At 44.0% G+C, this 22919-nt stretch overlaps 1 protein-coding gene across 3 annotated transcripts in view; it reads right to left on the bottom strand.

Moving 5' to 3' along the window:
- FRMD4A (FERM domain containing 4A) overlaps positions 1-22919 on the bottom strand; it is a 647838-nt gene that overhangs the window by 470779 nt on the left and 154140 nt on the right. Inside the window, exon 1 of one of the 3 annotated variants that reach the window (XM_051820848.2) lies at positions 11652-11763. The exons of the other annotated variants lie outside the window; for them this stretch is intronic. Coding sequence (XP_051676808.1) covers positions 11652-11684 — 33 coding nt within the window. The 5' untranslated portion in view covers positions 11685-11763. Of the gene's footprint in view, positions 1-11651; positions 11764-22919 lie in introns of those variants that run through there. 3 annotated transcript variants of the gene reach the window in all.

Raw genomic sequence — 22919 nt, 5'->3', positions numbered from 1 at the left:
AAGGGAGAGATATACGGACACTGAAGAGAAAACAGCAGTATCTGGCAACTGAGTGGTTATGAAGAGTAAGGGGATGAGGAGTATGTGAGACACAGGTCTTTGTGCGTTCCTGGATGGAGCAGGCTGCCATTCAATGAGACAAAGCAAGAGCTGGCTGGAGGAAGCAAATGAGGAGGTTATACTTTATTAGGTGAAAACTGTCTCTTGGACATAAAGAGGTTGCTGAGAAAAAAAAAAAAAAAAAAAAAAACAAACCACTTCAGTATATAACCATGAAGCATCAGAAAGTAAATGTTCTCTAGCTTAGGGCTGCACAATGGAAACATATAATTCAAGCTACAATACAAGGCACATTTATTTATAATTTTAAACTTCCCAATAGCCACATAAAAAAAGTAAAGTAAGATACAGGTAAAATTAACTCTCAAAGCATATTTTGTTTAGCCAAACTTAGTCAACATATTCACATTTCACTATGTAATCAATATAATTATGAATGATATATTTGATAGAGTACTGATATGGTAAGCTTCAAAACCAAGTGTGCATTTTCTGCTTGTGGCAGATCTCGATTCAGACCGGCTATATTTCAAGTGCTCAGTAGTCACATGGGGTTGGTGGCCACCAAACTAGTCACAACAGCTCTAACTGATTTATTGGTCTGACTGCAGAGGCCATCAAGCTGGTATTTCTCTAATACAGGTAAATTACAAGTGCTGCCCGAATGGCTTATTTTGACAATGTAGTTGTTCCCCAGTGCAATGTTGTAATTGGGATTTTGGCCCAGCCTGGGACCTCTGGTGCAAGCACATTTGGTGGGATGAAAGCCCAGAGGGCTTGACCTCTACAGTGAAAGCTGACAGTTATTCACAAAGAATGAATCAGCCTAAGACTCCCACGTGTTAAGGAAGGACATGGGATCAGACTGAAGGGGACGAGTGAAGCACAGAACTTAATAGGATGAATGGGGTAACTTGGTCGATTACCACACTTTCCTGTCACCCAATTTAATATTAGTCTTCAGTGATTTTTCTTTTCTTTTTCTTTTTTTCTTTCTTTCTTTTTTTTTTTTTTTTTGATGCCACTCAAAGATCTTCTTTTTTTAATGCCACTCAAAGATCTTCTTTTACTTCATGGCATGTCTGTTTGCATTTTTTTTGGTTAGTTGCTACAGGAACCAGTGCACTAGGTAGAAATACGTTCACCTCAGAGTAAATCTTATTGTCTTTCCAATCTATCCAGGAAAGACTGCCCAAGAACCTACCCAAGAACTATCCATGACGTACTCAACCTGTAAGCTACAGTTGTTTAAGAGCCTTTGAGGTAACATGCCAACCCTACTCAAGTCTTACCTTATACACTATCAGTATCACTTTCATAAGCGTTAATTTTTGAAAGTAAATGACAGCTAAACACACACAGACTACCTATGAACATCCAGTCAAAAACCTATGGAGACCAAAGAATAACATAAATTCCCCGTAGGCAATAGGGGTTATTCTGTCCCCAAAGCTAATGTTTTAAAATAAGCACTTTAATCTTGGTGAAGTTTCACTCTAAACTGGCTTCCCTAGTGTTAAATAGAGTGTGCAACTTTGAAGTCTCAGGTGAACCGACTAAGTTTAAGTTTTCCCTTGAATAACATATGGCCAAGTTCATGCTCTTTGTGTGAGATAAAGGAGACCTTCTGAGCTTAATGGGATTCTCCTGAAGGCATTTTTACTCCTTTGAAGCCACTGAGTTATTACTATTACCCTAATTCCCCTTGAATAGCAATGCAGAGTTAATTTACCCCATTGCTATCATCCACTTGCACTGAAATCCTCATGAATAGTGGAAAGTAACGGGAGCTTTGGAAAACCTATCTTCTGCTTTTAACTTCCAGAGTTTGTGTTCCACTTTGCTTTCCAGAGAAAGTGATTCAGTTGCTTTGTCTTGTGTGTGGCCTCTCTGTTAACACGTTCCCTTTGTTTGTATAATTCTGACAGAAGGAAATAAATCTGCTGCCTGACACTAGCTATGAGCACTCAATAAATCCTTGTTGGATGAATAAGTAAGTGAGATAGAAGAACTGCCAGATTACTTTTTCCTTTTCAGCAGTTTCGCTGCTACTCCCCTGCTTGGAGTAAGCAGGTCTGAGCAGAATTATTACAAATAATTCAACTTCCCAAATTTTTGATACATTAGACATCCCCAGAAGTCCTCACCCCACCCTCCCTCCTTTTTCAGATCCATCCATGTTACCTGCTGCACTCATAGTCCAGTTTCATTCTACAGGTGAGGTCAACGGCTTGGGGCCTCCTACCTCCTTCTTTGCCCCAGTTGAGTTTCTCCCTCTTAAGTGCAGCTCATTCTTCTACCAGCCCCTGGGAGTGTACCTGGGCCCTGGGATCTCCTCTGATGAGGCCAATGGCCTCGTGTGTTTTCTCATTCGATGGGAGCCTCCAGAAGACTTCTCCAGAAACTTTATAATAAATTTTCTGGGCCAATGTTATTGGCATGTGATAGAAAAGGCTGTAAAGCAACTATGGAAGCTAAACAACTACCAGGCTGGCATTTGTGGGCTGTTGCTGGCTCTTCTGTCTCCCTCCTGGGGCAAGAAGCAAGCGTTGCAGCCTGGATTTGCCCAGGCTTGGTCTTCAAGCAGCAAACGCTGCGCTCTTGAATCACATACACTCTGGTTGGCATGTCTGAGACTGAGCAAGGTGTCTCTGGGCCTGGGCCTGGGCCTAGTCCCTGTGCTCTCCTTGTATGCAGCAGGCCATGAGCCCCAGGGTCTACACCTCAGGGAATCCTGAAATCAGTCTCTGCAGTTTACTTCAAGTTTGCTTAGGTATCAAGCTGTTTCAGGATGCATGTGGTTAAAATACATGAGCAGGTCAATGATACATCATATTAACACTATATACCTTCCCCTCCCGTTACTCCCATTTGAAGCAAGCTGATGGAGAACTGAGCTTATTTCACTCCTTATTTTTCAGTCCTAAGTGGTGCACAGGAAGTGAACAGTATTGGAAAGAAGATAGAGCTGGAGAACTTTGGCTTCAAATCCCTGACTGCTGCGTTTGTCATTTCCATAGATCTAAGAAACTTCGCACCTTGGTATCCATAAAACGAGGTTTAAAATATCTGCCTTCTAAAATTCTTATGAGGATGACAGGTGCAAAAAATTAAATAGTCCTTTTAGTAAATGTTCAATAAATACAATCAATAGTTATAACTATTAAAATATTTTAAATATTAATATTTTATCAACATTAAATTAATATTTTATTATTTATAGCCCTTTGTTACTATACCATATAAGATAAATGTTAATTTTGTATAAATAAAATGTATCAATACATTAATATATACTAAATCATATTACCATATATTAAATACTGCTATATTAGACCTATATTATAATAATTATCTGCCAAGCTAATATATTAATATGAATACCCAGTTGCTCCAAAGTATTGATTAATATTGTTTTCTAATAAGTCAGGAAATTAATTTCTCTTATGCATTTCAGCCAGCTTGTTTTCCTTATTGGTATATATTGGTAAAAGTCAAAGAAAATAAAGCTGGCATTTTTCTCCCACTTGCTTAGGGTAAGCACTGCCTTGTTTTAAGCAGAAAATAGTCAAAATTTTTTTTGAGAAAAGTAAAATCCTTAAGACATTTTGGAGTTTAAAGTTCCAAGTATAAGGGTAATTCAAAAAATTCATGGAGAACATGTATCATTAAAAAAAACTATGCATGGGGCCAGCATGGTGGTGCACTAGGTTAATCCTCCACCTGTGGCGCCAGCATCCCATATGGGCGCCAGGTTCTAGTCCAGGTTGCTCCTCTTCCAGTCCAGCTCTCTGCTGTGGCCCAAGTGCTTGGGCCCTGCACCTGCATGGCCATTTGGAGTACCTCTGGCCGTAGCGGCCATTTGGAGAGTGAACCAATGGAAGGAAGACCTCTCTCTCACTCTCTCTCTCTCTCTCTCTGTAACTCTACCTGTCAAATAAATTAATAATAAAAAAAAAACTATGCATGGATTTCAAACTTTTGATTGCATGTTTTCACACATGTCCTGATGTGCATTCATACAAGTCAGGGGTAACAATGAACCCAGACTAAAGTCAAGGCTAGTCTTCACTTACAGCTTTTCCACCAGGGACCCTCTTTTTTTTTTTTTTTTTGTCAGTTTCTTTCTTTTTTTTTTTTTTTTTTTTTTTGACAGGCAGAGTGGACAGTGAGAGAGAGAGACAGGGAGAAAGGTCTTCCTTTACTGTTGGTTCACCCCCCAATGGCCACTGTGGCCAGGGCGCTGCGCTGATCTGAAGCCAGGAGCCAGGTGCTTCCTCCTGCTCTCCCATGCGGGTGCAGGGCCCAAGCACTTGGGCCATCCTCTACTGCACTCCCGGGCCATAGCAGAGAGCTGGACAGGAAGAGGAGCGACCAGGACAGAATCCGGCGCCCTGACCGGGACTAGAACCTGGGGTGCCGGCGCCGCAGGCTGAGGATTAGTCTATTGAGCCGCAGCGCCGGCCCACCAGGGACTCTTGTAACCCTGGCACCTATTAAAACTCTCGGAAAGTGTTATTATTAACAATTCCAAAGGGCAAGATGGAAAAAGGAAAACAAGGACAACCCTACTGACTCCTCTGTGAAAATTCTGCCTTAGTGGTCTCACACTGTGGAACCTGCCTGTCCTGTGTTCCGGAGATAGCTTTACACTGGCTCTAACCATCACGACGCTGGCTAAGTGTCCAGCACTCATCAGCTCCGCCATGAGCCCTTACCTACAGGTGCTGTATTGATGCATATGGTCAATAAACACGCAGCAAGGGCTTACGGCTTCCCTGACCCATGCCATGTCCATAGCCTAAAAGGGTGAATGAGATCCAGCAAAGTCTGCTTTCAAGAGGCTCACAGCCCACTGCAGAGGTCACCAAGCAAATATGTTATTACTCAGAGTATATGGAACAGGTAAACAGGGCATTCAAAGGGCACCCACTGGTCGTGGGACTTCAAAGATTTCCACCTTCAACTTGAAGTCATCAGTGAGGTAGACAGACAGGGCTGGCTGGGGAAGACAATGACTCAGTGAGGGACCACAGCACACCCTTGAATCCGGAGGTGAGAAAGCACAGCACGCTCAGGGAGCAGCAAGGTTCCCTGTGGCTAGAACAAGGGTAGCCCCATGTCTCTTCAACATGTGGTAAAGGGATCACCCACATCAGAGAGCACCAGCCTTCTGACAGAACGCAGGGTCTCCCCTCCTCCCCAGATCGTGAATCAAGACTTCTGGAAGAGGGGCTTGACATTCTGCACGTGTAGACACAGTCTCGGCTGATCCACAGGCTAGATGGAAGCCTAAATAGTCAGTGTCGACTGTCAGGGAGGAGAAGGAAGAGACACGAGGCAGAGTAATTTGGTGGGGGCCAGGTTGTGAAGAGCCTTGAGGTCTAGTGAGGCACCTGGGTTTTCTCTGGAGGGTCACAGGCAGTGGTGTGCTGCTAAATGATTAACAACCGGCTCTGGGCTGGAGGTGTGGTGTTGACCATAGTTTGCGGATTTCTAGGTTGTAACTACTAGAGTGAAGATTTCATGAGATAATACATATCCAATTTCATAACACGTAAAGTATGTTCTCCATAGAACAACTTATGGTGAATCTACATGCTTTCTAAAAAATTCACCAATCATAACTTTCACTTATCATAGTGAGAGCTGATTTACTCTACAAAGTCATTGGTTTCATTCGCAGCTCTTCAGGCTGCACCTTGGCAGGTGACAGGAGAGGACCCAGCCTGCCTGCATCTTGCAGGCAGCAGGAAGTTTCCTTCTGGGTTTCAGCTACAGCATCACCCAGAAGATGCATCACCTGCTATTTCCTATTCGTATTCACAGTGAGGGCACTTTGGTCCCAACATTGATTGTGAGATTCGCATTTCCACATGTATCTGTTCATACATCCATGCTAGTAATAGTCAACATTTATTATGGTGTGCCAATAATACGGGCCTAGGTATCTGAATGGAGACAAGGATTCAAGTGGAGGCATCCGTGTGTAAAGCAGAAGTGAGGGCAGGATCTGCTGAAGAGTGAAAGAGCAAACACATATTGACCCATGAGCATAGGCCACCCCACGTGGCCCATCTCGAGTGGTCCACAGAGTTGCCTATAAGGAAGGAAAGGGAGTGAAGGCCAGAGAGGGATTCCCCAAGCATGGTCAGGGGCAAAAACGGGCCCCATCCCCACTATCAGTCTTTTTATGAGGTGGGGGGTGGTGCCTTAATTGAATAAAACAAACAGGGTGGGGTCTTAACAACCCAGAAGCTTTCTGGGGTTTTTAGGATGCCTCTATGTGGAACTGGACTTCTATGCTGCCATGATGGTGTCTCCTTCCTGGTCCCAGATGAGACGCAGGTGCATCCCAGGAGGTAGGCATCTGAAGCTGACAAAGTGATACAGTTACAGCGCAGGGCAGACAAAAGTTCCAGCTCACCTTCTATCTTACTCCCTGCCTCGTTTCCCCATATCACCGAGACCTTACAGGCATCAATTATTATTTACTTCTCACAATGACCTAAGATGTTTCCTATGTGAGATACTGAAGCTCAGCAAATTCACACCCTCGTCAGTGACAGAGCCAGAATTTGAACCCAGGTGGTCTGCGATAAGCTGTGGTTGCACATCTCCTTGACATTAATCAAATACATTGTCCTATAGCCACACAGCTTCCTTCCCACAATTTACACATGCCCCAAAAGGAACTGTTCTGTAAAAAAATAAAATAAAGTTGCTTGCACCCAATCGAATTGAGCAGTTCAATAAATGCAGTTACAGTAGCCCTCTGTAAGGCATTCTTGATGTGTGCTTCACTCACAAACCTATTTCTGGTTTTATTGACTTTATGGTAAAAGTTTTTTACAGCACCATAAAAACATGGGATGTTTGCATCAGCTCCTCCTGGCGTCTCTGGTAGGAACATACCTTCTCGGGTAGGATTGATGACACCTTACCTGTCTCGGAGGCTGCTAGGTCACAGACTGTCTCACTTTTTCCTAGGAAAACATTTTGCTACCAAGAAACAGCTCCTTGATTTTAATCTGTCATTTTTCAGCTCCAGCTAGTCTCCTCTTATTGAAGTCTCCATTAAGATAAAATGCAAGCTGTCATTAGCTTGTGCATAATCTTGGGTTTAGTGATAGTCAGTGTATTTGCAAGTCACTGTCAAGCGCCCCTCAGTTTTCCTTCCTCAGGATAAACCACTCCTTAGCCCTTGGTGATTTCTGGTTCACAGAATTCTTTAAATGAGAGGTTCCAATATTTTATCCTAATCCACGTGTCAAGTACATGGAACGCAATGGAACATTTCAGGCATTATTGTCCATGGAATCCTGGTAAAGTTTCAAGCAGATGCAGCACAATTCTAAGTGACTTCTAGGGCTTCATACAGATAACGGATCTAAGGAGCCACAGAGCCTTTGCACATTTTTGCTTCCATAATGTCCATATTTGCTGTCATTTTAGAATTCTGACATCTCACATCTGTATCTAACACATTTCCAAAATTGCAGAGTGGCACTAAAAGGACGACTCTCGAAATAACTCTGGCTACGCGTGCAGTGATCTCTGGGTACAACACCAGCGGCTCGCAGGACGCAATTCTTGTGCTAATTTCAAAGGCTCATTCTTTACAAGCTCAGCTTCCATTTCCCTTTAAGTACCCCATTTATAAAATGACCCCGATCCTTTAAGACATTACTTTATGCCACAAATCAGAAGCCATTCCTTTGAAAAAGTACTTGAGTGCAGTAAATGACGCACTGTCTTTGTGGCAGATAGAAGACGGGTTCAGACATACAAAAATGCACCATCCCTGGGGAGTTAGGTCGCTGAAGGCAGACACAAAAGGCTACAGTACTGGAGGAGTCTAACAACCCTAATTAGCACACAAAATAGCCATTAAACTTTTAAAAAGTTGATACTCTATCCTTTTGAGAGAAGTTAATTTCAACGGGATCTATTTGTTGGCCAACATTTGGTAAAACCTAGTTGCAATCCTGTGGGGATATAAAAGATGGATCTCCAATCAATGCATCTCCCCTCCCTTCCCCCTCCTCCCTTCCCCCTCCCCTCTTCCCCACCATCTTTCCAGGCGGCGGTTTCTTTAGAACACACCTCTCATAGCCACAAAAAGTAAAGAGTTGGCCCAGTTGCACATGGCCTGACTCAGGGGCTCACTGCAAACTCTGCAGCAGGTGTTGCTTAATAGAAGTCCCAAGAAGCTGAACAGGAAAGGAATCTTTGGCCAACCTCATTCATATGAATAGAGTGTGCATAGGATTAAGGAGAATTACTAAACTTGGAGGATTAAGAATCAAATTAAAGAAAGGATAGGCCGGCGCCGCGGCTCACTAGGCTAATCCTCCGCCTAGCGGCGCCGGCACACCGGGTTCTAGTCCCGGTCGGGGCGCCGGATTCTGTCCCGGTTGCCCCTCTTCCAGGCCAGCCCTCTGCTGTGGCCAGGGAGTGCAGTGGAGGATGGCCCAGGTGCTTGGGCCCTGCACCCCATGGGAGACCAGGAAAAGCACCTGGCTCCTGGCTCCTGCCATCGGATCAGCGCGGTGCGCCGGCCGCAGCGCGCAGGCCGCGGCGGCCATTGGAGGGTGAACCAACGGCAAAGGAAGACCTTTCTCTCTGTCTCTCTCTCACTGTCCACTCTGCCTGTCAAAAAATAAAAAAAATAAAAAAATAAATAAATAAAAAAAAAGAAAGGATATATACTTTAAAGAGTACACAAAGATGATTAATTGTAAAATGACTTCCTTTACCCTCATAGCAGAAACGACTCCATCACTTCCTCTTACCCCCTCTCCCCCTCCCCCCACCTCTGCAAACCCACCTCTGCAAACATCATTTCTTATGGTTAGAATCCCCAGGCCTGCATGTCACGGCCTGTCAGGAGGCCAACCAGAAGTGCATCCATCAGCTGGGGGACTCTTTCGAGTCTGCATTACATAAAACAGGAAGAATAAGCAGTGTGCCCAAGTGAATCTGGCCACAAGCGAAGTCCACGAAGGCCGTGCATCACTGACAAAGCACTGACAGCGGTGAAGGGAGGCCAGCTGCTGCCCTGCCTGCTTCCTTCCAGGTATGTCACGGGCGGCCACCCACCCGGGAGACAGCGTGTGTTCAGGTGTGCTCTCTGCAACTGCCTTCATTTCCTCCTGCAGGAACATTCTGCCCACCCCATTTTTGCCACTTCCAGTTAATCGTATGCATATTTATGTGCCAATTATGCAAATCCCAAGATAAAAATGCATTAAGCACCCATGATTTAGACTGGTTAAGTCTATTACATGGCATAATGAAATTACTGCATGATGTCCAATTTACCTCAACACTTTCTTTAAACTGTCACTAAGTTACTAAATAACCATAACACACCAAATTTTAGCTCAAGGAGGCTTCCTTTGTCTGACCCATCACGATGCCAGGGGATCAGGAACTTCAAGCTAAATCCTCACCACAGGGGGTCCATATTCCAGAATAGACTTAACGAGGCATAATATGATCAAAGTTTAAGAAAGGCAACACATTGTCACTGATAGAAGTCTTTTGATAATGTTTTTTAAGAAATCACTGGGTAACTGGAACAACACAGGAGACAGCAATTTAGGAACTGAAGTCGAGTCTCCTCTACCTGATTCTCTTCTTACACAGCCGGGTCTTGTTCCTGGCGTCATGATGATACTGTAGGTTACTAAACTCCAATGTGATTTGAATTTTCAACATGGAAATATCAACTTTGGCATCAGACATAAAGAGATTAAAGAAGGATTCGAGACGCAGCAATTTAAAACACACACCTACAGATCCCTTGAAACCTGAAACTGGAAGAGCTCGGAGAGTCAGTTGGCTCGGTAGAGATTTCACGTTAGAACTTTGGGAAGACCCAAACTACTTGCGGGTTCACTGTTCCTTAGAGGACACGACAGACGAGAAACAGGCCACGATGTGAATTCAGCTAGTAAACGTAACATGCGAGCAGTCTGACCCACTGACACGCATTCTCCCCCGCTGTCACAGCTTGCCATTTTAATCGGCTCACAGTGCGATTTCCACAGGGCCTGGGTCCTCATGCATTAGCATAGGGAACTCCCTCAAAGTGTAGTACTGAGCATTGCACTTGCTTAAGGTTCCGAGCTTAGATCCACAGATCTAAAGGGTAGGTGCCGGAGAGCATGCAATACCGGGATGATTTGTTTGAGGAAGTAATCTCAAAACCTGACCAAATGAACAGTTTCTAAGTCCATTCCCTAAAGCAGTCAAATCTCATCCTGTCGATAAAGGGGACCAAGAAGCTGGTAGCATTTGCCATTTTCTTGACTGTCACAGGGGCAAAATGAAACAGTACATGCTGTCTCCACAGCACCGGGGATTGAAGTGCCTTGCCTGGAGGCAGCGCAAGTTCACCTAAACATTAGGCGAGAACAAACAGGTCACCAAGAGAGTCTCTGAGGAGGTCCCTCAGCCAGCCAGCTGAGAGGCTGGACTCAGAACCCTTGCAACAAATTCCCACTTGAGGCTGTCCTTGCCATGACTATCTGATGACTGGTGAACATGGCAGAAAGATAGGGACTTCCTCCGAAGGATGGGGCATATTCACACATAGGAGCCTACCTGTAACATTCTCTGAACACATCCTGATCATGCTCATTAACTAGCAGGGAAAAAAAACTGTTCAATGACCAAAGAGTCTATTTGTGCCTGAAACACTCAAACGCAGCATCAAAGAGATGAGGTCAATCAAAGCCTTAGTCTATTGGCTTTAACTCTGCTGTGGCTTTACAGAACTATTTGACCTCTGAAAATCTTTCTTAATTTATGATTAAGAAAAAGTAATCATTTCTAGCATTATTTAAAACGTCTGACCCATTCATTTTAGTTCTATATGGATACAGCAGAGATCGAATAGCCCCCCTCACCAGCTGAGCTTTTAATGGAAAACCCCATCTTAAAGCATCCCTTTCTCAAGTGAAAAAGCAAACTGCAGCCAAGAGGAACAAGTGCTCAGAGTCCTGGGGAGACCCAGCAGTTCCCCAAGAGCATTTCTAAGCGTTACGGGACCAAGTTCAAGATCAGAGCAGTGCTCTGCGATCTTTCCTGCGGGTCTGCTAGTTCCCAGGGAACACACCAGTTTCCAGAATGCATTAACCTACTTTCCTCGGAGAGGATCCCCTGACTCTGAAGAAGAGGAGGAGGAAAGAGCGCATTCAAGAGGAAGCTGGGCATGCTCTTTGCCTTAAACGTGTTACCCGTCCCACTGAACAGCAGTGCAGCCTGAGAAATCGGTACTTCCTGCGAACGAACAGCTCCGAGGGTCGCACGGCCCCAGAGCAAGAGTGCTGGAAATCCTGCTAAAATATGGCTGTCAAGTCAACGGAGGGGCGAACTCATTTACTAAGATTCCCATTGTCCACACTGACAGATGGCTCTCTCCCCTCTGCCTCGCAGGCAAGCCTATTCTTTGAGAGATCCAGTTGCAGTCGCCAGCCTAGTTCTGAAATAAAACAAAAGCTCAGCCAGCCTCCCATTCATAGAGCCTTCTCCTCCGGTGCCTCCAGGCAGAATCAAAAGAAAGCGAGATGCACTCTCCTTACCTTCGTCCTCATCGGAGACAGGAGCCCTTCCATTTTGGTGGAATCCTCACTCCACTTGCTCTCTTCCGCAAGTTACTCTCTCTGCGAGCCCTCCTTAAGCATCCCACATGAAAAGAGCCATGTCGGGAGCTGGCTCCCTTCTCCCGGGTGGCGCCGCGGAATCGCTGAACCGCCACCCGATCTAACTTGAATCCCCAGTGCCTGAAAAGCGCTGTGCCTGCTCCTCGCCCTCTTCCCCCTCTCTCTTTCTCCTCTCCCGCGCTCTATCTCCTCCCTCTTTCTCCTCCCTCTGTCTTTCCACAATCTGTCTACAGCTCTCGGCATGCCGCGCTCATTTGACAAATGATCCCTGTCTTAGGTAACGCATTTGAGGCAAGAAAAGTGCTCTGAAGCAACCCACAGGACAGATCACCCGGGACAGGAGAGGAGGGGGCCTGAGCATCCTGCCACCTCCCAGCTTCAGCTCTGCAGCTCATTCTCTCTAGAGCTGGTATCTCTGTATCCATCCATCCATCCATCCACCCATTCATTCTTTCTTCTTTTAAGAAATGGGACCCTCACAGGAATGGATCCAAATTACTATCTCCACTCAGCTGGTTTTCTGGTTTGTGTGTAGAAAGCTGGGGAAAAAATCTACCCCTTGAGTGTTTCTAAATATCCATTTATTTAGCCCCGTGTGGCTATAACATCTGTAGAGTTAAATGAAATTTCTGTAGCTTGACCAAACGGTTAGAAGCATATAAGCATAGCCTCTTCTTCTGGAAAGTTTCAAACACAGATTTATGGACTCCATTCCTGAACAGCTGAGCATTAAATAATAAGTGTGTGTGTGTGTTGTCCAGGACTCCAAATAAATCATGATTGACTGTTTCATTCAGCATTGCTGGTCACTTGGAAAAAGTTGACAATGAAAGAAAAATGGCAATGACCTGGGTCAGGGAATAGTGAAGTTGCAAAGATGAAATGTTTCTCAAATTTCCTTATGCCTGAGGAATTCTTTAAGTGGAAGTCTTTTAACATCTCTGTTTCCATCGGTGACTCCTTAACAGGAGCCTGAACATCTCCGCAAGAGGCAAGGGCAAGAGGACACATCCATGTTGTTCATGGGACATACACACACCGCCCCCTCCCGTATGTGAGCCCCTCAATGATATTCAAAGCTGATATCCTTGAAATGTGACTTTCCCTTCTTGCTCTCTGTGGCTCTTGTGTCTGATGCCTAATACATCTCCAAGGGGGGGTGATCCACATGCTGTCTTCCAAACACAACCACTAATGGATGATTTTAACCCGTGATTAATTCACTCCCCTCCCCCCCAGTTCATATAACTGTGTTCTAAAGAACTTCAGAAATGACACCAACTCTATCACCCACCCATTCACCTCCTTGACTAACCTCCAGTTGTCTATCCTTATAACCTTGCTCTACTTTACCTTAGGTGCGTGGCTGCACCCTCATTCCCACTTAACCAGTTACTTAGACCCTTTGATCAGAGCCTTAACACCTTGGCAAACCTCAGTAGCACCAACTTCCTACACACAACACCCTGTCCGTACCTGAAACATTCTTTCCATTTTGGGGGCCTCTGGACCTTATTTCCTTTGATATTATCTTAAATATGACTTTTACTTATTCAGCATCTATTGTCTAGGGTTCTGTAATCGTTTGTTTGTACATTCATTCATTCAACAAACAAATTTAAGGCACAACCAGGTACATTTTCTAGTTTCTGATGATAAGTGGAGAACAGTGTAGGTAGACAAAGCCCTTGCTCCCATGACCCTGTGGTGAGGTGGACAAAAACTCAACCAGCCCATCACAGTCTTCCAACTGCCATGTCATTATTTATATTAACCCCTGCCCATGTTACTGGGTTTCTCTGTAGAAACCAACCCTCGGGTGATTCCCATTTCCACCCTAGCTCTACTATCTCTGTGACTCTCTTTCTACCTGGATATTCATTATCACTTTCTCTGAAGACACTAAAAATTTGTCTAAGAGTTTCCTTTCTTCACCACCAACTTGAATCCTATTCCCTCTCCTCTTCCCCAAACCCTTCCTCATCCCCATGGAAGGCTTTATTTGGGAAGGAAATCACTCTTATTGATTCAAGACAGAGATGCCACACACCTTCGCCAGGCTCTGGCCCTGGAATGTCAGAACTGGTTTCCCACCTGCTTGCTGCAGACATCAGTCATTCCACTACATCCAATATTTAGCCCTCTTCCTGTTCAATTCCCCAGCAGCCAGAACAAGCTACACACATGATTTGCTTGCTTTCTTTTTTTATTTATTATTTATTTATTTGACAGGCAGAGTTAGACAGTGAGAGACAGAGAGAAAGGTCTTCCTTCTATTGTTCACTCCCCAAATGGCCGCTACTGCCGGCGCTGCGCCGATCCGAAGCCAGGAGCCAGGTGCTTCTTCCCGGTCTCCCATGCGTGTGCAGGGCCCAAGCACTTGGGCCATCCTCCACTGCACTCCCAGGCCACAGCAGAGAGCTGGACTGGAAGAGGAGCAGGGACTAGAACCCGGCACACATATGGCATGCTGGCACCACAGGCGGAGGACTAATCAAGTGAGCCACGGCGCTGGCCCTGCTTTCTGACTTTTGACAGCCCTGTTTGGAAGCATTCATTCCCTTTCCAATCCCAGAACCTTCTCACCAGAATTTCTAGTCATGTCTACTTCTTGACCTGTTTTTCTCTTTGACACAACAGCGCCCTGCCTCCTGGTAGTCTTTCTGTCCCTAAATCTTCCAAAGAGTTCCTTTACAGTGGGCAGAACAGAGTAGGGGAGTAAGTCAAGCTTAAAAGAAAATCAGATTGATTATATGTTTAAGGCTCATTGGTTTTTTGCCAAAGTCCAGAACAGTCTTTCTAAAACAGAAAATGGGATTTTAGGGAAGAATTTAATACCTTGTATAATTACACCACTGAAGAAAAAGGTGACTTTTCTGATTGTTTGCCCTCCAGCACCCTGGACTCTGGGGGTGTTCAACATGTTTTCATAGTCATCTTAGAGGTCTCTGACTAAATCAGATCCCTGGGTCTCAACAGGATCCCCAACCTATTCCTTAGTTCTTGAGATGATGCTGATGATAACGATGAAGACGATGATGCTATTCAACATTTTATTTGTGCCACATATTAGTTCATACAATCTCCTTGGCAACCCTAAAAGGGAGGTACTATTCTTATTGCTACTTTGCAAAAGATTTGGTTAAAAAATCTCCTCATATGACTGACCTACATTTCCATCAATGAGGCCGCTATAAATGCACTATTTCCAGTTCATTTTATCTGATTAAAAATAATCTCCCACCAACTTAAGATATATAAGGGGTTGAAGAAGTACATGGAAGTTTCTTTCCTTTATTAGTTGGGGGCTTCAAAATAAGCACTTGGAACAGTATTCTTTTAGGCTGTTATATTAACTTTCAGTATCTATATGTGAGAAACAATTTTTAACCCGCATGAATGCTTTGCGTGATTTATTTTTGAATGCTACCCACTTTGTATCTTGTAGTATGTCCTGCTTTTTATTGACATACCATGCTTTCCTATTTCGCTTAGCATTAACATTTTGCTTAAAAATAATATACATATATATTCATTAACTATCCATCTTAAACTAAGTACTGTGTGAAGCATTTATCAAGCAAAAAGTTTTGTATTTATCAATGATAAATAGTTGTTTATAAAATAGAAGACCATGGGCGACCTATTACCTACCATTTCCAAGCCACTTAAACATCCATGATCACGGTTCATGTGTGCATACATAAAGTCAGGTTTTTCAGAGGAAGTGAGGGGGCTGAAGGACGGGTAGGAGTGGTGGTGGGGTCAGGAAATGCTCTAAGCAGGGGAAAGAGACGTGTGATGACAGCAAAGCATAACCAACCTATCTGTAGGCATCCTGACACTCTTGACAATGAACAATGTGGCCAAAATATTCAGAAGTGGGAACAATTCACATTTTCCATCCCAGATTTCACTGAGTTGGGGACACGCTCTGTTTGCAACCTCATGTTCTGGAAGGATTCCTTTAGGTTCTGTAAGGGCAGGGCTTCCAGTCTGAGATGAACTAAGCCTTAGAAGAAAAAGACAATGAATACCAAATGCGTAGAAACCAGTAAAATGTCAATTAAGTTCGTGAGACCGTGAGAGGGAGTCTGAGCTGAAACCTCGCTACAGGAATTTGCACATGAGGTGGGGGGCTGCTGACCCACGGAGGGAATGTTCCAGCAGCCAGGATCCTCTCTTTGCAAATGCCCTGTTCTTGCAGCCATTCTTCTTTCCAATTTTTGATGTTTAAAAAAAGGTAAAGACATGATAACTTCACAATAAACTTCTCTAGACCAGGAATACATGTAAATGTCCCAAAGGCCGTTAGGTACACCATGGTCAGAGGTTCAGGTTTCCCACCTCCCCGGGCCATTTTCAAGGTTAATTTCTTTAAGCCTCTTGGGGTCTCTAGGGATCACTGCTAGAGGCACAAGAAGTTCATTATCTGAGGATTGTATTATCCTGATTCAGAAACAGTGTTCGAGTTATTACAGTAAGAGGATTGCTATCTGATGACCGTTTAGGTTTTATCCTCTGTGCCTGCCAGTCACTCTTCTTATTCGAAAACATCCTCATTATGGCTTGGGCTTTAGGGTGATAAAGGGTAGAGAAGACCTTCCCCCTGGATCAGTCACAGATATCTTGGGGAACACTGAGAGTTCCTTAACTCACACTACACATCTCCAGCCCCCATAACCTCTCTGGCCCTGACCCTCCTCCCAAGCAACACATATTTGCTTTGTCTTATGATTAAATACCAGAACCTACCACAAAGAGCATCTCCAGTTACTACATGCTAAACTGCAGTGCTGAAAATGAAGATTGTGATTTAATATCCATGTGAACTTATTGGTATCTACACAAGGATAATTGGAAGTTATTGCAATAAAATTATAAAGCAATTGGCATTCTTTCAAGAAGTTCACATGTGTCACTTTACAAAAAAAAAAAAAAGCCCATACAATAATATCATTAGGTGTAGTAGGTACCATTTTCAATTTTACAAGGTTGGAGAGGTGAATAGAGAGAAGGTAACATTTGATGAGCATCACTTTTGTTCCAGGGCTTGGGTGAGGTACCTTTAAGTGCCATCTCATTAAATTTTTAATTGTGTATTATCATTTTCACTTAAAAAATGACTTGAGCTTGAGAGAATGAAGTATACTGGTAAGGACATCATTTGGTCCCAGTCACTCATGCCTTTGCTACCCTTGCGATTTCCCACACAGTCTTGCTACCCTCCCAGTGTCTCTGGATATGGCCATGTGAGTTGTTTCAGCCAATGAAATACAAACATATGCATTGCAAACAGAAGCCTGAAAATGGCCATGGGCAAGATATTCCCTCGGTTAGTCGGCTGAAGGTAGGGGAACACTCAACAGTGACTGATGGGGAAGCAAGGGGGTCACAGAGGAGCAAGAGCAAGATCAGCCACGATCAGCGGACCCCAGCCTCGATCTACAAGACTGGAAACTTCTCAATGTCTACTAGGTGGCGCTAAGTCCTGTGATTGTCACGCTAATGGATGCAATAACCGATCCAACAACACAGAGTTCCTAAATGGTAGTCAGATCTGGAAGTCCTCCAAATTTCAAGTTCTTCCTCTTCAACCATTGCTCTAATACTCAGTGTGCAGGTGCCATGCTCTGTGGTTAACTATTTTCCCGACTTCCAGATCCAAGTCTGAGCTCCAAGACACACACAGTAGCACCTCTGTGGTTCTGAGTGTCAAGTGTAGGACTTAGTATTTTATTCACAAGCCTCTAAAATTGTGGCAGACTGAGGCAACGTCTTGGTTGATCAGTCAACTTGTCTTTATGATCTTTTAGATCCTCTGGCCCATTTTCTAAAGAACAGTGACTGCATACAGTCATCAACAATCCGTACAGAAGTTAATTGGAACATAGCCCTGGGAGACTCCTTCCTTCAGCAGTTCCTGTCTTTCTGAAAAACTGCCACACAGTGGGAACAATAAAACTGCCTTTTTTTCATTATCAGGAAAACTTCAGGTGAAAATGCATCTCTACCTACCCCTGTGCTTTCTGAAAACAAACAAAGAACGGAGTGACAGTGTTTTCACAGTGTTTTGAAGAGAAGGGCTTCTTTCTTTCAGGATTTTGGTTTACGTGATTTTGTCATGAGGGAGAAAACTAGCAGCTGCTGCTGCCCCACATCACTGCTCCAGTGCTTGCTCAGATAGATGCCTGAGAGCGCAGAGAGCAAACGCCAGGATGGCGTGGGTAGAGGGAGTGCCCAGAGAGAGGGAAGCAGCCAGGTGCTCCGTTCAGGTTGCCTGCTCTCGCCTCCCTGCGAAGCTGGCACGAGAGGTGCAGGCAGCGTCTTTGAGGCCTCCTGCCTCGGCTGGGGTAGTCATTTCCAAGTATCCAAACCAGGAATTGTACCGAAGGAAATTAAGTAGGAAAACATTTTATTATTTAACAAATAAAAATTGAAGGAGGGTACTTTGAAAAATCCATGGAAAAAAGCAATCTAAAGATAGGTGAATTTTGATACAAATTTTTTTTATATCAATGCCTGATTTTTATTCACACATTTTCCATGAACTTTTTGAATATCCCTCATATACACAGTTTTGAAATTTTTTGCACCAAATTAAACAGATCTTTTAATGCCATTTTCCCATGAATTTTTAAAAGTACACTTATGGCCGGCGCTGCAGCTCACTAGGCTAATCCTCCCCCTGCGGCGCCAGCAACCCGGGTTCTAGTCCCGGTTGGGGCGCTGGATTCTGTCCTGGTTGCTCCTCTTCCAGTCCAGCTCTCTGCTGTGGTCTGAGAGTGCAGTGGAGGTTCATCCAGGTCCTTGGGCCCTGCACCCACAAGGGAGACTAGGAGGAAGCACCTGGATCCTGGCTTCGGATCAGCGCAGTGCACTGGCTGCAATGGCCATTTGGGGGGTGAACCAACGGAAAAGGAAGACCTTTCTCTCTGTCTCTCTCTCACTAACTCTGCCTGTTAAAAAAAAAGGTACACTTGTATATATTTGGGGCATGAAACATGATATTTCAATATACATATGCATTATAAAATGACTAACACGGAAACATTTTTTAATGATATTTCTCCCAAAATGTTTATGAATTATCAAGTCTAAGACAAATTACTTTAAAATGTTCTCTTAGCTCATTCAGACTTTTTTTACATGTAAAAAGTAAACTCAACACCATTACCAAATTGCCCCATAATTATTTTTCGAAACTTGCATAGAGAGGAGATGAAAATGATAGTGATCAATGGAGATGGCAATCTACATGGTTTCAGTTTCTGAGACTTCTTGCACCTTCAAGCTGCACAATTAGGACAACATTTATTTTCTCCAGAGGGCCCATCTTGGACTCTGAGACTCCCTTGTTCCACCCTACAAGCATCTCACCAACCTCTGAGGTCATCAGACTTGTTACTGGATATTGTGGGACTGCAGCAAGTCACACTTTCATGTTGCTAACCTACTGTGCATCAGGCCCAGCCAGAGACTCTGCCTGAGGCTGCCATGAAGAGCTCCTAGGGCTGCAGCTGACAGTCACTCAATCAGAAGGCTCCTTAGAGGGAACTGCTCTCGCGGTTCACGGCCACAGAGAGGGGTGGACTCTGCTCAGGTACAGAGCTCTCATGGTAGGATAGGGGTAGAGGAATGCTGGACCTGAGAGAGGGTTTCAGGCAGGGAGAACAACATGTACAGAGGAAGTACAGGGTAAGAAAATATTTGGATACTGGAGGACAAAAGAAAGAAGCCTGGGATTGGTAAGTGATCTCCAGGTTACGTGGTCTCAGACTCTATTTTTCTCAGTGTAAAACTTTATACCTTACTCCATTTAAAAACATCCATATGTACGCGTGAATGGAGTAATACACAGGCATAGTTCACTCTACACCTTTAGTGGGCTCTTGGGAAGCTCAGAATTAATTTACTTAAAAATATGCAGGCAATTCTTTTATGTCATGAGAGCACACTCATCTAAGTTAATTTTTTAAGTTGGAACTGGTCATATCTGTGTAATGCTAGATGGTCCCTTTAATTAACAGGAGTAGGATCACCTAATTATGTTTAGAATGTGACCTTTCAAATAATAAATATACTTCAATGTGCATAATTTCCATAGCTCTGAGGAGTTTTAAAAATCAATCCCGTATCTTAAATTTCCTTGGCCAGTTCTAACCTGAGGCACAAAGAAAAATAATTGGTGCGTTCAATTTCTTACTGTGTCAAAAATAATGAAATTAATGACAGATATTGATGGACATGTTTTATCCCAAAACCTGGAAATGGACTCTGTTTTGCAAACTATTATCTTAATCTTGGTATTCAAGTATGTTCCTTAAAAGTGAAAACTTTCATCTTTTTTTTTTTCCTTTATAAACAGAAAAGGAGACATTAATGCCTTAGGTCATAGAGTCAGTTGGCATGTAGATGACACATGAAAAATATTTCTGCCTCAGTAAGATATGGTTTTTCTGATTCAACTTCAGCTTGAACCAGGGAAACTAAACTCTGTGAATAATATTGACTTTAAGTGTAATGGCAATTAATCATAAGAACTGAGAGAAATTATGAGATGTGAAACAGAGCTGCAGAAAAACAGCTTTATTTTTTAAAACTTTGCTAGGGTTTTCAAGTATGTTTTACCCAGTTATGGTTTGAGAAAAGGGGTTAACCTCCTAAAACCACACAACCAAGCTCTATACCTGGACCCATTTTCTGTATCTAGCTTGTTGAATGATGTCAGTTATTTACCCTGCTTCTGTAATAAGTCTATTTCTCTCTCTCTCTCTCTCTATATATATATATATATACATATATATATAATTTTTTTCGTTTGTTTGAAAGGCAGAGTTACACAGAGAAAGGGAGAGACAGAGAAAGAGGCCTTCCATTTGCTGGTTTACTCCCCAGATGGTGCAATGGCTGGGGCTGGGCCAGGCCAAAGCCAGGAGCCTGGAGCTTCTTTTGGGTCTCCCACAAGGGTGTAGGGGCCCAAGCACTTAGGCCATCCTCTGTTGCTTACCCAGGCACATTAGCAGGGAGTGGGATCAAAAGTGAAGCAGCCAGGACTCAAACCAGCACCTTTAGGGGATGCCGGCACTGCAGGCAGCAGCTTAACCCGCTACACTAAAACACTGGCCCTATTTTGCTCTATATTTCAAAAACAGGAAAATTACTGCTTCTCAAATGTTGGAAAGGTATTTTTGCCAAGTTAAGGTTAATCTGAAATTGAGGTATTCTTACAAGGCACTGTGCCCATGGTGGATGCAATGCCCAGCCTGGGCAAAGTGGGATTTCTCTTTCACCTCTGAGCGAAACAAATCTCCTGAAACTTCCTTTCAAGAATCCAGATGTGTGGCACACGGGCCCTGGATCAGAAATGAAAGGAGAGAAGTTAGGGAAATAAAGGCTCAATTTCTTTCTTTTTTTTTTAAGGAAATTAAATGCTGGATTTCCTTACCACATTCTTATACCACGATTGCCAAGATGCAACCATGCGGGTACAATGAAGCATAAACAAACATGACCACTAAAGCAATTCAGGGTGTTTCCCTTTCGTGTCTGAATATGTTTAGACAGTTACTTGAGCAGAGAGCTTGGAGTGAAAGCAAACAATGCCCAGGAGAAAGGAATGCTTTGAATCTTGGTCCCTGGGCCCAGATTTTGCTCCCTTCTCTGTGCAGCCCACCCAAGGCCATTCCATAGATAGATCATCCTTCGCCAGCACCTGTGCCTGGACAAGTTTTTCTCTAGCAAATAGCTCAGCAATAACCTTTCATCCTGGTTTTTCCTATTATGTGTTATAACAAGGTGTAGCCCAAAGCTATTGTGAGGTCTAAACTGCGTGCCTCTTTTAAAAAGGTCTGAGGTCTTAAACGCACTGTGGCTTAGGAGGTTAAGCCCTCTGCTTGCTGCTCTAGCATCCCATATGGGTGCCAGTTCTATTCCCAGCTACTCTACTTCTGATCCATATCCCTGTGGATGGCCTGGGAAAACAGTGGAAGATGGCCCAAGTGCTTGGGGGCCCCCGCACCTGCTTGGTAGACCTGGAGGAAGCTCCTGGCTCCTAGCTTCGGATTTGCTCAGCTCTGGCCATTGAGGCCAACTGGGAAGTGAACTCCCCCTTCTCTGTCTGTAACTCTACCTCTTAAATAAATAATTCTTAAAAAAATATGAATTGACTTAAAAAAAAAAAAAAGAGGTTTTGAAGGCCCATTTACACAAGGCTGTTGCTTCCAAGAGAACCAAGAAGAGTTCAGAAATGGATACTTCTTTTTCATTTAGTCCTAGACATCTACGGGAGGGAGATATGTGACTGACTCCAGCATCTACGGAGTGTTCTTGGGGAAGAAGGAACCCCTCCAAGTGAAAGGGGCACTGAAGATAAGAGTCCTGTGATAGAGGCAGGCCTCAAGAGCCTGACAAGTCCTCCCTTTACACAGCTTTCAAGTTGACCTCTGGATAATTTGTCTAAGTCCATAGAATTCAGATTTAGATTCTGAAAATGCAGAGACATTTTGGTAGTAAAACCAAAAACACAAGTGCAGAATGTACCTCATGGGTAAGAAAGTCTAGGGAGAGCCATTAGTTGTACAGATGCAGTTCACTGCAGCAGCCATGGCCTTGATATTACAGTGTCTATCAGTGAGGCTCTGCACAAAAGAGGTAGTAGTACGTGAGCAGAGCTGAAGCCTGGGTAACAAAGAGCGGTTGCTGGGAGCCTTGTGTAGTATCTCCAGCAACAACACAACACAAGCAGCAGCATCAGGGAGTGGCATGTCTCAGCAATTCTAAAGGGAAGTAATGGTGCCAATAGTAGAAAAGGCTGATACCCACCTAAACAACAGGGAAGCAGAATCCAGATTAGTCTTGAAGAAGAGGGGCTTAGCTGGGTAGGACCCAGCAGAGGACACAGTGGCCAGGTTCCACAAAGGGTGGGAACAGAATGCTAACAGCAGTAGGGCAGAGATTGACTTAGCAAGAGATCCAAAGAATGCAGTGGGCAAGAATGCAGTCAGAGCAGAATCAATCTGCAAAGAGTTATGGAAAGAGCAGCTTCAGAAGTCAGTTGTCCAAGGCCAAGTCTACTGTGGGTTCAGGGTCTGGGGACCCTGTGACTCTTTTGTTCAGCCTCACCCAGGTGTGACCCACAAGAATAGCCACTTCTTCCTTCTTACCTACACTAATACATCCTCATGA

The sequence above is a fragment of the Oryctolagus cuniculus genome, chromosome 13 (assembly GCF_964237555.1).
Source record: "Oryctolagus cuniculus chromosome 13, mOryCun1.1, whole genome shotgun sequence".
Classification (NCBI taxonomy): Eukaryota; Metazoa; Chordata; class Mammalia; order Lagomorpha; family Leporidae; genus Oryctolagus; species Oryctolagus cuniculus.
Note: the sequence above shows the minus strand (reverse complement) of the source record. Positions and strands in the feature narration are given on the sequence as shown.